At 52.4% G+C, this 13,753-nt stretch overlaps 1 protein-coding gene across 11 annotated transcripts in view; it reads left to right on the top strand.

Moving 5' to 3' along the window:
* The window catches only part of B3GNTL1 (UDP-GlcNAc:betaGal beta-1,3-N-acetylglucosaminyltransferase like 1), a 127,379-nt gene that overhangs the window by 12,801 nt on the left and 100,825 nt on the right, over window positions 1–13,753 (top strand). For 7 of the 11 annotated variants that reach the window (XR_002726734.1, XM_023194090.1, XM_023194089.1 and 4 more), the window contains one exon: window positions 2,752–2,816. Coding sequence is in view for 7 of the 11 variants with exons in the window: in XM_023194090.1 (XP_023049858.1) it covers window positions 2,752–2,816 (65 nt within the window). In the remaining 4 variants the exon portion in view is untranslated. Of the gene's footprint in view, window positions 1–2,751; window positions 2,817–2,945; window positions 3,216–7,779; window positions 7,947–10,298; window positions 10,407–13,753 lie in introns of those variants that run through there. The other 4 variants (XM_023194099.1, XM_023194098.1, XM_023194096.1 and 1 more) reach the window with 2 other exon arrangements.

Raw genomic sequence — 13,753 nt, 5'->3', positions numbered from 1 at the left:
CCCGCCTCGGCCTCGCAAAGTGCTGGGATTACAGGTGTGAGCTGCCGTGCCTGGCCTAATGTTCTTTTAAGTTAAAGAATATTAGAGGGTGTTTTGCATCTTTTATAGTTGGATGAAAACAAATTTAAAGTATTTTGGTGACTGTTGTGACACTCCTTGTCTAAAAACATTCGTCCATATTCAAAACATTTTGCTTTTCATTAAATACTTTTTATAGCTTAGCTCTAACTTGAGTCACATCCCATTTGTATGAATTCTATCAACAATAAAAGCAATCTGTTGTAAAGTTCTGAAGGACCAAGGTGAAGGGCTGAAATGAGCTGTCCTGCTGCCTGTCTGAAGGTGGGTAAGGAGACCTCGTGAGGACCCTGTTCTACACTTTAATAAAATGGGGTTGGTTTGGTTATAGCTGAAAGGGACGTATTTTCCTGTAATAATATTTTTTCTTAAATAGGGAGAGTTACATTGACCGTTAGATAACATAGATCCAAAGTGTCTCTTTTCAGAAGTGCTGGGTATTTGAAATGGGTTGGTTCATTTATTATGATTCAGCCCCGCATTTCCTAATAATGTGGCCACTCGCTGAAACCAAAATGAAGCCCAATCCCACCCTCTTCTCTCCAGGAGGAAGGAATGTTAATATCTCGCCTCCATGTGAGTTTTTCCTGCCGAGACCATGGCAACCAGATCCCCTCACAAAGGGACCGGCCTCCCCAAACAGGAGCCCCACACAAACATTTGACTTTCTTCAAGGCAATAATATTAAAGCAAATTCCTTGTCTCTGCCAAACACAGGATTCATTGTGAGAAACTTCCAGCTTCCTTAGTGAGATAAGTCTTCCCTCGTTACCCAGGTTCACGGGTACCATTCTCTCCTGAAACCTGACACTGACAAGCCACGTTGTGAGCGGAGGCCCTGGTGAGTGCGGCGTGCCAGCGGAAGGCCTCGTAGGAGGCCCCTTCCGGCCCTTCGCTCCCACAGGTGCCCTCCGCCTGTGTTTCTCGTGGGGAGCTTCCGGGCTCTCACCTTGCTCTGCAGCGATGATGGAGGCTTGGCTGCAGCAGCTCTGGAGACAGGGCCCACCGTCCGTCCCAGGGCAGAGCAGGCGCTCGCCACCCCGGGTGTATTTCCTGCCTGTACCTGTTTATGCCCCTGGCTTTTTGACATCTGGGATCATATGGCTAACTGGGTTGAGCTGGCTAAACTCTAGGGGTTAATGCTAGAAATTAAACTGCTACCTGGTCCAAAGCCCTCCCACCCTGCAGAGGGGCACTGCTCCGGGTTGGAGGACGCAGAGAGGGTGGGCAACTCTGCGTCTCACTTCTGTGCAGCCGCGCAGTCCCAGTGGTGCCATGAGTTTGCCAATGACCCCCCTCCTGGAACAGGGCAGCCCCCGTGGGGCGGGAGCCCTGTCTGCCCCTCCGTGTAGTGGAAATGGGAGAGGGACATGGGTGTGGCTCTCTGTGACCATGTAACCGGGACCCTGAGGAAGAACAGAAGATCACAGCCCCCAGAAGCCCCCTCAGGTCCCGCTGGTCACCCCCTTTCCCCAAGGGCAGCTGCTTTCCTAGTTTCTCACAGCACAGAAGAATTTCGGCTGCCCTTGTGCTCTGGGCCAGTGCCCCTACCCGGCAGCCACTCCCTTCTCTGCCCAGCAGCCTGGGAGAGGCACCCACACTGTGTGTGCAGCCCTGGAGGGTGTGGAGGGTGCCTTCTTGTCATGTGTGTTGCCAGCTTTTCTGTTCTGCGCTTGGGTAGTTCCCAGTTTTGAGCTCTGACGACACCGCTGCTCTCAGTGGCCGTGAGGATTGAGCTCCGTTGGGTTGACGCTGTGGGTGTCTGTTACGGTCAGAGCTGGGGCATGGGACGTGCACCCACTCTGGTGTTGGGGATACTGGCCGCACATTCAGCTCATGACAGAGATGCACGCCAAGATAATCACCCACCAAACATCCAGCCCAGTGACCTCCACCAGCCCATCACACACACGCAAACCGCCTGCCGAGCGTCCAGCCCAGTGACCTCCAGCCTGTCACACACACGTGTGCCAGCCCCCAACTTCCCCCTTGTGGCTGGATCCTGACTTTCATCAGAGTAGACTCTACAGACTTCCTTCCAGGGGTATTTTAATTTTGTTTAAAAAAATACTTGCAGGACTTAGCTTAGTGCTGTACTCAGTAAAGGTCCATCTCATTTTTTTTTCCTTCAGTGAGTGTATCAGACTTTAATGAAGTGCCGGGTGGACTCTGTGTTTTATCCTTGTTCTCGTTATGCCACCTACCAGAGGTGGAATATTGTCTCTCTCTGACTTTCCTTTCATTCCTTTGAAAACTGACCCATGTTTTTGGTCCAACGCAAAATGTTCCTAGCTTTCTTAGAGAATATCGTATATTGGCCAGCACGGTGGCTCACACCTGTAATCCCAGCACTTGGAAGGCCGAGGTAGGCGGATCACCTGAGGTTGGGAGTTTGAGACCAGCCTGACCAACATAGAGAAACCCCAAATACAAAATTAGCCAGGCATGGTGGTGCACGCCTGTAATCCCAGCTACTCGGGAGGCAGAGGCAGGAGAATCGCTTGAACCCGGGAGGCGGAGGTTGCGGTGAACTGAGATCGCACCATTGCACTCCAGCCTGGGCAACAAGAGGGAAACTCCGTCTCAAAAAAAAAGAATACCGTATACTAAGCTCTAGGAAAGAGAACTGCGGGAAACTGAATTATAAGAGTTTTGCTCTTCTTTTTTCCACAGTCGGATACTCTAAAAATCAAGCAGTTGCCCAGAGCTCAGGGTCTTACCTTTGCTTTTTGGATTCGGTAAGTAACTTTCTTTCCTGTTGTTTGAATAATTAAATGATCTTACATTTTAGTGTGGTTCTTGAAAATCAGTTTTCTAATGATTATTAGACTATAATATATTAATCCGTTTTCATGCTGCTGATGAAGACACAGCCGAGACTGGGTAATTTATAAAGAAAAAGAAGTCCAATCGACTCGCAGTTCCATGTGGCCGGGCCGGCCTCACAGTCGTGCGTGTCTGACGTGGCGGCAGGTGAGAAAGGCAGCTTGTGCAGGGAAACTCCTCCTTTGAAGCCCATCAGCTCTCCTGAGGCTCACCCACTATCACTAGAAAAGAAAGGCCCACCCCCGTGACTCAGTGGCCTCCCAGCGGGGCCCTCCCACGACACGTGGGAATTGTGGGAGCGACAGTTCAAGGTGAGATGTGGGTGAGGACACAGCCCAGCCATATCAAAGTTATTAGACAACCTTAAAAATTAAGGTCAATAGGTTGTTGCTGTTTAATTGCTGTTAGCACTTAATGAGTTAATCATGATAAGTACAATGATATAAAAATGTAAAATTGCACAGCAGAGAGCGATGTAAGCAAAATGAAGATAACTGGGATGAAATCGGAAAATATGGTACTTAAAAGATTAATAACCTTACTGATTAATAAAGGTTGATAAGAAAACACTAAGAAAAGGCTGGGCACGGTGGCTCACGCCTGTCATCCCAGCACTTTGGGAGGCCGAGGCGGATGGATCACCTGAGGTCAGGAGTTTGAGACCAGCCTGGCCAACATGGCAAAACCCCGTCTCTACTAAAAATATGAAATTAGCCAGGCGTGGTGGGTACCTGTAGTCCCAGCTACTTGGGAGGCTGAGGCAGGAGAATCACTTGAACCCAGGAGGCGGAGGTTGCAGTGAGCTGAGATTGCACCATTGCACTCCAGCCTGGGAGACAGAGCGAGACTCCGTGTCAAAAAACAAACAAACAAAACACTGAGAAAAATAGATAAGTAGGCAGAGGACAGGAGCAGACTCTCAGAAGTGGATGTACAAACAACTAATAAACTTTCTATGAATTTAAGTCATTTGTATTCAAACACAGATTAGTGAGATTCTTTTAAAAACTGAATTAATAACACTTTAAAAAATGTAGATAACTTAGGCTGGGCGCGGTGGCTCACGCCTATAATCCCAGCACTTTGGGAGGCTGAGGCGGGCGGATCACAAGGTCAGGAGATCGAGACCTTCCTGGCTAACACGGTGAAACCCCGTCTCTACTAAAAAATACAAAAAAAATTAGCCGGGCAAGGTGGTGGCGCCTATAGTCCCAGCTACTGGGGAGGCTGAGGCAGGAGAATGGCGTAAACCCGGGAGGCGGAGTTTGCAGTGAGCCGAGATGGCACCACTGCACTCCAGCCTGGGCGACAGAGCGAGACTCCATCTCAAAAAAAAAAAAAAAAAAGTGGATAACTTAGTATTGTGGACAGTCTAAATTGATGCCATCTTGTCAGTGTAACTTTGCATTTTCTATCAAGAGCCTGAAGAGTGTCCTTCACTCCTCAGCTTTCCTTCTCAGCCTCTCTGAGAACAATTTGGATACAAAGAAGCTTCAGGTCGTTGACTATGATGGAGAATAGAAACGTTAATGTGGGACAGGAGGGTCACGGTGGAGAAGTTTCTGGCGGGTCTCCATGGGGGTCACTGTTTATAAAGACGTTTCAACAGCAGGACAAATGACTGAATAACAGGTGGTTGCTTGTGTAGTCTACACTCGACTATAGATATTTTAAAAATTACTTTAAAATAAACTTTAAGAACATTTATCTGTATTTGTCCCTTCTCTGCGGCCGGGTACCTGGGCTTCTGCGCGTTCCTGGGGCGCCACTCAGCGTCTCCAGGCCGCCCTGGCCCAGGCTCCTGCCTATGCAGGGATTCACGCAGGACCTGCCTGTTCCTCTCCTCCTGACCCAGCTCTTTTCCTTGATCACCAGAAGCCTCTGCACAAGGTCTTGGTACACGTGGAGGTTTGGGAGAGGCGTGCCTGTGCAGACGGGGTAGAACTGAGAATCCCTGGCCGGCCCGGGAAGGAGGTTTGGGAGAGGCGTGCCCGCGCAGACGGGGTAGAACTGAGAATCACCGGCCGGCTCAGGAAGGCAGAACCCCCAGGGCGGCACCCGCTGCTGCGGCCCCTGTCCCGGTGCCTGGGTCTCTTTCTTCTTGTCTCTTTTCTTCTTAGACCAAAACGCCTCAGATATCTCCCGTTTTCTTACGCAGAACCTTCAGCCCTCTCTCCTGACCCTTCCCTGGGCTCATGTTTTTGTGCTCAGACGGTCCATCCAGTGCTTTCCTCGCTAAGACAGTGTCCACCGAGGACAGCTCAGCCCACCACACGGGAAGTGGTGCTTTGTTGCCTTTGGGTGACAGGCGTGCGGTCATCTTCGTTTTCGGTTTAAAATTGTTCTTCCTGAAGTATTTTGTGGCGATTGTATGTTTTCTCCAGCGACAGCAGCAGCAGCAAGGTTCCAGCTGGCGACTGGCAGGAGGTGAGAACCTCCCTGTCCTTGCAGCATCTGAAAATCTCCCCAGGACACAGGTCCCAGCTGGGACAACTTCGTTTCCATCTTGCCCTAGGAGAAAAGAGAAAATGCTGAAGTCATCCCCTTCCCTCCTCTGTCTCCTTCGTAGCTTTCTTTTGTTCACCGAAGGGTGGGAAGGAAAAGGTTCACGGAGGTGTGGGAGATCCAGGAGAGAAGCTCAGTGGGCTGTTGGAAGCCGGGAGCCAGGACAGAGCGGAGAGCGAGGCCCAGGAGTCGCCTGACAGGGCAGTGCCGGGGTCTCACCAGCGAGCTCAGCAGCAGGAACAGCGTGAAAGACGGGAAGAAGCCGGGAATCGGGCCGTCGAAATGCCTTTTAGCCGTCCGGGAGAGAGGACAGGAGAGATGAGAGTGGATCGATGTCCGGCTCTGTCAGTCTCGGCCACCGTGGGACTGGGAGAGCAACAGGGAGGGTGTGCTGGGAGCGGAAGCCCACTGATGCCAGGGGTGTCCGAGAAAGACCGTGGTGCAGAAGTCTGACCGGGGAAGCCTTGCCCCCAACACTAGGGACCTGAATTGTTCTCAGGGTTTAGTTTAAATAAATCATGGAATAATGCTAAGGTAAAACTTTGGTAAGCTTTGGGGCCGGTGCAGTGGCTTGCACCTGTAATCCCAGCACTTTGGGAGGCCGAGGTGGGCGGATCACTTGAGGTCAGGAGAGTTCGAGACCAGCCTGGCCAACATGGCAAAACTCTGTCTCTGCTAAAATGACAAAAATTAGCCAGGCGCGGTGACATGCACCTGTAGTCCCAGCTACTCAGGAGGCTGAGGCAGGAGAATTGCTTGAACTGGGAGGCAGAGGTTGTAGTGAGCTGAGATAGCGCCACTGCCCTCCCTGGGCGACAGAGAGAGACTCCATCTCAAAAACAACAGCAAAAACCTTTGGTAAGCTGCAGGCAGCAGCCAGTGCATTGTGATACATAAGACCAGCTGGCCGTGGCACGCTTGCCCTCCTGGTGACTGGTGGGGTGTCTGGGAGGGAACAAACAGGGCACAGAACCTCTGCTTTATTTGGGGTCCAGTGTGGGACACACAGATACTGCCCTGGGTCTTCAGACTTTATCACAGAGTTTAGATTTGGTCTTCATAGTTCAGAAACCAAAAACCAAAACCACTACAGAAGAGGAAGGACCCTGAGAAAAGCAGAAAAAGTAGAAACACAGATGAATTTATGAGGCAGGGAGATTAAGCTGTGTAAATTTGAGGACAGGCTAATTCATGTCCTCTTGGTTCCAAAGAGACATTTTTTACAGATCCGTGGTCTCATTTGTCAGCGTCTAGAGGGAACAACATCAAAAACGGGTTTCCTTGTATTCAGCGATTTGATTCCCTGCCGCGGGGGTGTCTTTGTTTCATACTGAAGGTGCATTGAAGCATCAACATCATGAAGCCCCCACAGGAGGAGGGAGACCTGGGAACAAGAGCGTGCTGGGACCCCGAGCTCGGTCTGGGTCGGAGGCTGGGCCTGGTCTGACCCGTCGTCCGGCCCCCGTGCCTGGCTTAGCAGGTCTGCAGATGTTGTGAGGCTGGGCCTGTGGGCAGCTTCCCGGGTGCTGGCTGCCCTGTGGAGTTGATGAGGACGAGAGGTGAGCATCCTGGAAGGACGCCGGGGTTTTGCCCGGCTGAGCAGTATGAACGTCACCTGAAACTCACTCTGGATCCAGTATGTGCAGAGGGCGTTAGAGCGGGACAGATACGGTTCCTGACCTCTAGGGTTGGCAACTGAGGACAGTTTAAACAGATCTTCACCTTTTGCTCATGAAGCGTCTTCGTCCTCCCTGGGACCCGCCCCACACCCGCTGCTGTCAGAATGGAGCCTCACTGCACACCGTTCTCATCACGTGACGGCGCCTGGCCGGCTTGTCCTCCAGCCGATTAGGTGGGCTCAGGTGTCCGGAAAGGCTGTGGAAGGCCTCCCCCGTGACTGTCCCATGGCCAGGTTCCTAAGGGGCAGGGGTGAGTCCTCACAAAGCCCTGTCTAAACGTGGCGCTGTCCTGCGAGGGACCCGTGGGTGCTCGGGCGGCTGTCGCTGAGTTTACGCCCTTCCCCGCCGGCCTCTGATCGATCAGTGCCTGGCGCGGCGTTTCCTCCTGGCACACGCTGCTGTGTTCTCTTTGGCGTTTCCTCCTGGCACACTCTGCGTGTTCTCGTCTCGGTTGTTTGTGTTCTTGGAAACTTCAGCAGAATAAAACAAAGAAAACAAGAAGCCTGGCTTTTAAAGAAAATAGACTTTGAATATCTCGTTCATTACAATGATTTGGGTTCCAGGCCTCTTAGAAATGTTCAAACGAAATGTCTATGACAAGGTCTGCAGAGCAGCTCCACCCAGGGGTCCAGCGGTTCTTAGAGCGCTGCCTGCTGAGCTGACCAGGTTTTCTTTTCCTTTTGTCGTTCAGGGTTTCAGGGTGGAGAGTCTGTCCCCCGACTCCCGTCCTCGCTGGGGAACCGGCCACGTCCCCCGACTCCCGTCCTCGCTGGGGAGCTGCCGCGTGGCTGTCCACATGCACAGGAAGCCACGTGGCCTTCCTGGAACTGCCCCGAGGGCTCTGAACTGGGGCTTCAGGTGAGAGGAGAGGGGCACGTGTGGCTGGGGTGAGAAGGGCCGAGGCGGGGCGGGCGCCGCAGACAGGGACGGCCCACAGGCTCTGCCTCCACTTAGCCAGCTCTGCAGTGTTGTGGCAACCCCGGGGCTGTGGGGAGGGTTAGACAAGCCTGGCCGTTCTCATCCTCGCTGCCAGTCCTTGGACCGAGGGGACAGGGATGCAGCGGTAGCCAGGCCCCAGACCCCGAGCAGCCGCCAGGCGCTCTGAGCGTGGCCTGTGGCGCCCCAGGCCCATCCGGCCTCAGAGGCTGTTCTCCTTTCCACCTCTACGGCTGCCCTCGGCCTCCTTCTCCGCTAAGTCCCTTTATTTCTTTACTTTCCCACCTGTGTTTTTGCGTCTGCTTTATTTGCGCTCATTCTGCTGCTGTGTTCCTAACCCTTGAGCTGGGCCCTTCCTCTCCAGGCTTTTGTTTTCTAATGTAAGATTTAAGCAACTGGTTTTCCTCTTATGGAGAAGTTAGTACGTAGGGGTGTCCATAAATTTGAATATAAAGCTCTAGTTATTATTCAGTTATGTTTCCTAATTTCCATTATGGTTTCTTTTTCTTCTGTTTTTTTCTTTTTTTTTGAGATGGAGTCTCACTCTGTTGCCCAGGCTGGAGTGCAGTGGTGCGATCTTGGCTCACTGCAACCTCCACCTCCTGGGTTCCAGCGATTCTCCTGCCTCAGCCTCCTGAGGAGCTGGGACTACAGGCGCCCACCACCTCGCCCGGCTAATTTTTGTATTTTTAGTAGAGATGGGGTTTCACCGTGTTAGCCAGGATGGTTTTGATCTCCTGACCTTGTGATCCGCCCGCCTCGGCCTCCCAAAGTGCTGGGATTACAGGCTTGAGCCACTGCGCCCGGCCTCTTTTTCTTCTTTTTAAATTTAGATCTTAGGATCTCAGGAGCCCAGAATCAAATTAATCACGCCCCTTGGTTCAGGACACATTCTCATCATTTGTTCAAGCCCGTTTTATTCGTCTCTGTGATTGTAACGGTACTTGTTTTCCTGGGTAGCGACTAACCGAGGCCAGTGGTGCAGGTGGTAAAGGAATTTACCAAGAGTTGTAGGTCAAGAAAGGCAGATTTATTTGAGAAAGCACGAAGATAGGTTGCAAGAAAGCAACGGGCACATCAGCAGAGAGGAGCTGACTGGCCAGAGACAGAGCCTTGCCGGGGTTTTAAAGGCGGTGCTTGTGCTGGAGAGGGCCATGAGCAGTGGTGGTAACGCTGAGGTTGCAGGGAGCTAAGCTGTATTTTTCTCTCAGCCGAGGGTCTGCTGATAAGTTGGGCAGAGGAAGATTGTGAGTTAGGTGAGTTATTTGTGCAGAAATGCTGTGTGTCCTGGACCATGAGGAAAGGCAGACAGACATACAGCCAATCTTTTTCTTTTTGCTTCCCCAGCTCCCCCGAGCCTGACTTCTTTTCCCTCATTACGACTCTATACCTATATTTTTTATTTTCATAGTGTTACAAACACCCATGGACCTGCCACCTAAAACAAGAGCCAGCTCAGTCCTCTCACGTCTCGCAGGTGACCACGCGTATCTCCTGCCTCCTTCCGCCCAAATTCTCTGCTCCTCCCCCCTTGTTCTCCTTTTAAAATAAGTATTTGGTATCTATACAAATCTGAAAAAAAAATTTTTAACTTTAGTCCTTTTTAACTTTATAAAATGGGTATCACTGTACGTAGTATTTTGGAACTTTTAAACCTTACTGTTGTTAAGGTCCATCCATGTAGTTGCATCTCATTATAGTTTATTCAGGTTTTGAAAATTGTGGCAGAATTTACATGCAGCAAAGTACAAGATTTCCGTGTGAAATTTGTGCACAACACGGATAATCTGCGATGTCTGACAGCTCGCATGCCTGTGTAACTAACACCCCAGTCAAGTGCAGAGACCTGTCCCTCGGAAAGACCCTGTCCGGTCCCGGCTCCGGTCCCTGCGGCAGCCGCTGGCCTGACTCGGAGCCCCAGGGCTTCCGTTGCCAGCCCTTGAATTTCACGCGCATGTGAAACCACACGGCTGTGCTCTCGCTTCTCTTTCCACTCGGCCGAATGATCGTGCGTTCCAGCCTTCGTATTGCTGGCTCCGTACTGTCTCCTCATCCTCATGTGATGGCACCATGATCGTTTCAATGCTGTAGTCTCCAGCTCGGGTTACTGGAAGAAAGGCGCCGTTACCGTTCCTGTCTGTGGATGTACCTTTCCGTTTCTCTCAGGAACTACCTAGGGGTGGAATTGGCACACCACAGGGAAAGGTATTTTTACCTTAAAGGAATCTGCGGAAGTTTTCCGGCATTCGTGCTGTTCTGCCTTCGTGTCAGCAGGTGCGGGCTCTGCAGCGTTGGCGCCGTCGGCCTTCGTCTTCATGATTCTCGTGGCCCCGAGCTGTGTCTCACTGTGGTCTGACATTTTCCTGATGGCTGGTGATGATGGTGAGCACCTTTTCGTGGTTTTATTGGCCATTCATAAATCTCCTTTCATGAAATGCCCTAATCTCACCTTTCATAAAATTGAGTTGTTTATCTTTTTTTTTTTTTGAGATGAAGTCTTTTCTCTGTCACCCAGGCTGGAGTGCAGTGACACGGTCTTGGCTCACTGCAGCCACCGCCTCCTGGGTTCAAGCCATTCTGCCTCAGCCTCCCCAGTAGCTGGGACTCCAGGTGCCCGCCACTACACCCAGCTGATTTTTTGTATTTTAGTAGAGATGGGGTTTCCCCGTGTTGCCAAGGCTGGTCTCAAACTCCTGAGCTCAGGCGATTCACCCGCCTTGGCCTCCCGACATGATACGATTACAGGCGTGAGCCTGGCCTGTTTATCTTACTAGTAATGAGTTAAAGAGTTTTGTGACATATTCTGGATACAAGTCCTTTGTCAGGTGTATGGATTGTGGATATTTTTTCCCTGTAAGTGGCTTTTTTTTTTTTTTTTTGAGAGAGTCTCACTCTGTCACCCAGGCTGGAGTGCGGTGGCCCAATCTCAGCTCACTGTAGCCTCAGCCTCTGAGGCTCAAGCAGTCCTCCTGTCTCAGCCTCTCAAAACACAGGGATTACAGGCATGATCCACCGTGCCTGGCCCCTCTTCATGTTTTAATGGTGTCTTTATGAGCAGAAGTTTTTAATATCAGTGAAGTCCAACTTATTTACTGTTTTCTAGTTAAATTTTTTCCTAAGAAACCTTTGCTTACCCTGAAGGAGAAGTTGTATTTCTCTGGTAGCTTCTAGTTTTGACTTTCCTGTCGGCGTCTCTTGTCTGTCTCTAGTTCATTTCTGTATGTGGCGTGCAGTAAATGTCAAGGTTAGTTTTTTCATGTGGCTATTCAGTCCCAGCATTATTTGTTGAAGACCTTTCTTTCCTCCATGGAATTGTGCTGAAGCCTTTGTTGAAAATCACTTGGCCATGTAGGTTGGGTTTGTCCGCGAGCTCCCTGCCCCGCTCTGCGTGTCTGTTGTTTGCAGTTCGTTTGGTTTCTCTGCTGAGCAAACCTGCTGCGTGCATCCACCTGTCCTCCTGTGGACGGGCTTTTGGGCTGCCGCCTGGTTTTTGCTTTCAGGAATGGTGCTGCCGTCGCCCGTGCACAAACCTCTGGCTGTGCACATGTGTTCCTCTTAGGTTTGTACCTGGAAGTGGAATTGCCAGCTCCGAGGGCACGTAAGAGAGATACCTGCAGACACCGGCACTCTCGCTGGCTCTCCAGCACTCAGAATTCCAGGGGGTTCACTTTCCTGGCGGGAGTCAAGGGGGCCTCACTGCGCCTGGATTTGCACTTGCTGGTCATGGGTCACAGTGAGCGTCGTCTTCCGTTCTTGGCCGTGTGGGTTTCCTTTTCTGTGAAAAGTGTTTGCATCTTTTTGCCCATTTCTCTTTCGCCTTTGAAACCACCAGAACTCATGGAAAGTTTCAAGGATACTGCAAAGAACTTTTTGTTCTCCCTGAGCCATTGGCATAGGCCACCAGCCTCATGCGTGTCATCCCGAGTACATTCTCCTGCAGCCCAGGCCTCCCCTCATGACAGGAATGTACTCACTGGGACACAACTCACACCTGGTGCTGGGCCAGGCCGTCCCAGTGGTGCCGTGGGAGAAGCCCGTGCTCAGAATCGCGCTGTGTTTAGTTGCCCTGTCTCTGTAATCTCCTCCGCCTGGAATACCCTCAGCCCCACCTTGACACTGCTCTTGTTGATGTTTTGAAGGTTCTGAAGCACTTTCTTTGTGGAACACCCTGACACCTGTGCTGTCTGTGTTTCCTCACAGTGAGGTCAGGCCGTGCAGCTCTCTCTGGCGTATCTCGGAGGTGACACGGCCTTCTTGCTGCCTCCCTCGTGCGTGTGGCTTTGATTTGCCTGTTTGCTGAGGGGGCTCGGCTCTAGCACCTGAGGCAGGTTGCACCTGCTGTGTGGAAAGGCGAGGACAAGCACACATCCTGCTCCTCATCAGGCTTGCAGTGGGCGCCTGCACTTCTTTATGTGTGTGTGTGGACTCCGTGGTGTCGGTGTGTGTGTGTGTGTGTGTGTGTGTGTATGTGCGGGCTCCATGGTGTCTGTGTGTGGGGGGGCTGGGGGGCTTCGTGGTGTGTGTGTCTGTGTGTGTGTGGACTCCATGGTGTGTGTGGGGGGGGGGCGGGTGGGGGGCTTCGTGGTGTCTGTGTGTGGACTTCACGGTTTCTATGTGTGTGTGGACTCCGCAGTGTCTGTTTTATTTGAGTTATCAGTAGTTACTGTCACTTACTGTCACTATTTGGCCAGCGAGAAACCTTTCAGACTGGCCTCCATGCCCTTTGACCAGGCCCCACGACCCTGGAGGACATCTTGCTCCTGGAACAGGGACGGTGGTCTTGCAGCTGCTGGCTGCTCTCTGCTCTGGAGATCCTGGACAGCGGTAGCTGTTTGCTGCCCTCTGTGCTGGCCGACGTGTCCAGCAAGGTGTCCGGGGGGGTTGGAGTGCTTTGCACCCCTGAGCGGCATGGCCCGGCCCCCAGGCTGCGGCTACGGCGTTCTGGTCCGTCCACAGCGTCACGGTGTCGCCCGTCCAGCTGCAGAACGTGGTCCAGGGCAGGCCAAGTGTCGAGGGCATCATGGACCTCAGGCCCCTTACCCAGGCCTGACCCACACCAGGCCCCCGCAGCTTCCGCAGGCTCAGCCCCGGGGACATGTTAACACGCGTGGGTTCGCCTCTGGGCCAGAGTCCTCTTTTCCTGGTGGGGCTAGGGCCCTGCACGATCCCTGCTTTTCCCTCCACACGGAGAGCCCGGTCTCTACACAGGACACGGATATTTATCCCTCAACAGTTGGGGCCCCCTGTGAAACCCACCTCACTTGGAGACTGGAGACGGGTGAGAGGACTCTGCTGGCCGCATCCAGGCGTGTCTTTCGCGTGGTCTGGCGAACTCCGTCCGAACTGCCGTGTGGTCTTGGAGGAGACCTGATATCCAGTTCAGGAAACTATTCAGAAAGCCACGGAGCACCGCCTCCCGCAGGGAGTTGATGTTGAATTTAGAAGCAGGGCCCGCCAGCCTGCAGGACCCCGTGCAGAGGCTGCTGCTGAGGTGGCCACCTGCTGTGGCCGGGACCACCTGAGGCCTGCGCGGGGCGCTCCTGTGTGGACGACCGGGAGGGCCGCTCTGCTGCCTCAGCACATCAGGGGCGCTGCCTCCAGGAGTGGACACCTGGAGCCTCTTGTACGTTCACCCCTGTTTAGCCTTTAGGTCCAGCAGAAAGTGTGGGACACAGGCCCTCGTATCAGGGGAGTCCTCCCCACACAGTGCCCTCCGGCATCTCCAGGGT

The sequence above is a fragment of the Piliocolobus tephrosceles genome, chromosome 16 (assembly GCF_002776525.5).
Source record: "Piliocolobus tephrosceles isolate RC106 chromosome 16, ASM277652v3, whole genome shotgun sequence".
Taxonomy (NCBI): Eukaryota; Metazoa; Chordata; class Mammalia; order Primates; family Cercopithecidae; genus Piliocolobus; species Piliocolobus tephrosceles.
This window is presented reverse-complemented; position numbering and strand designations above follow the sequence as displayed.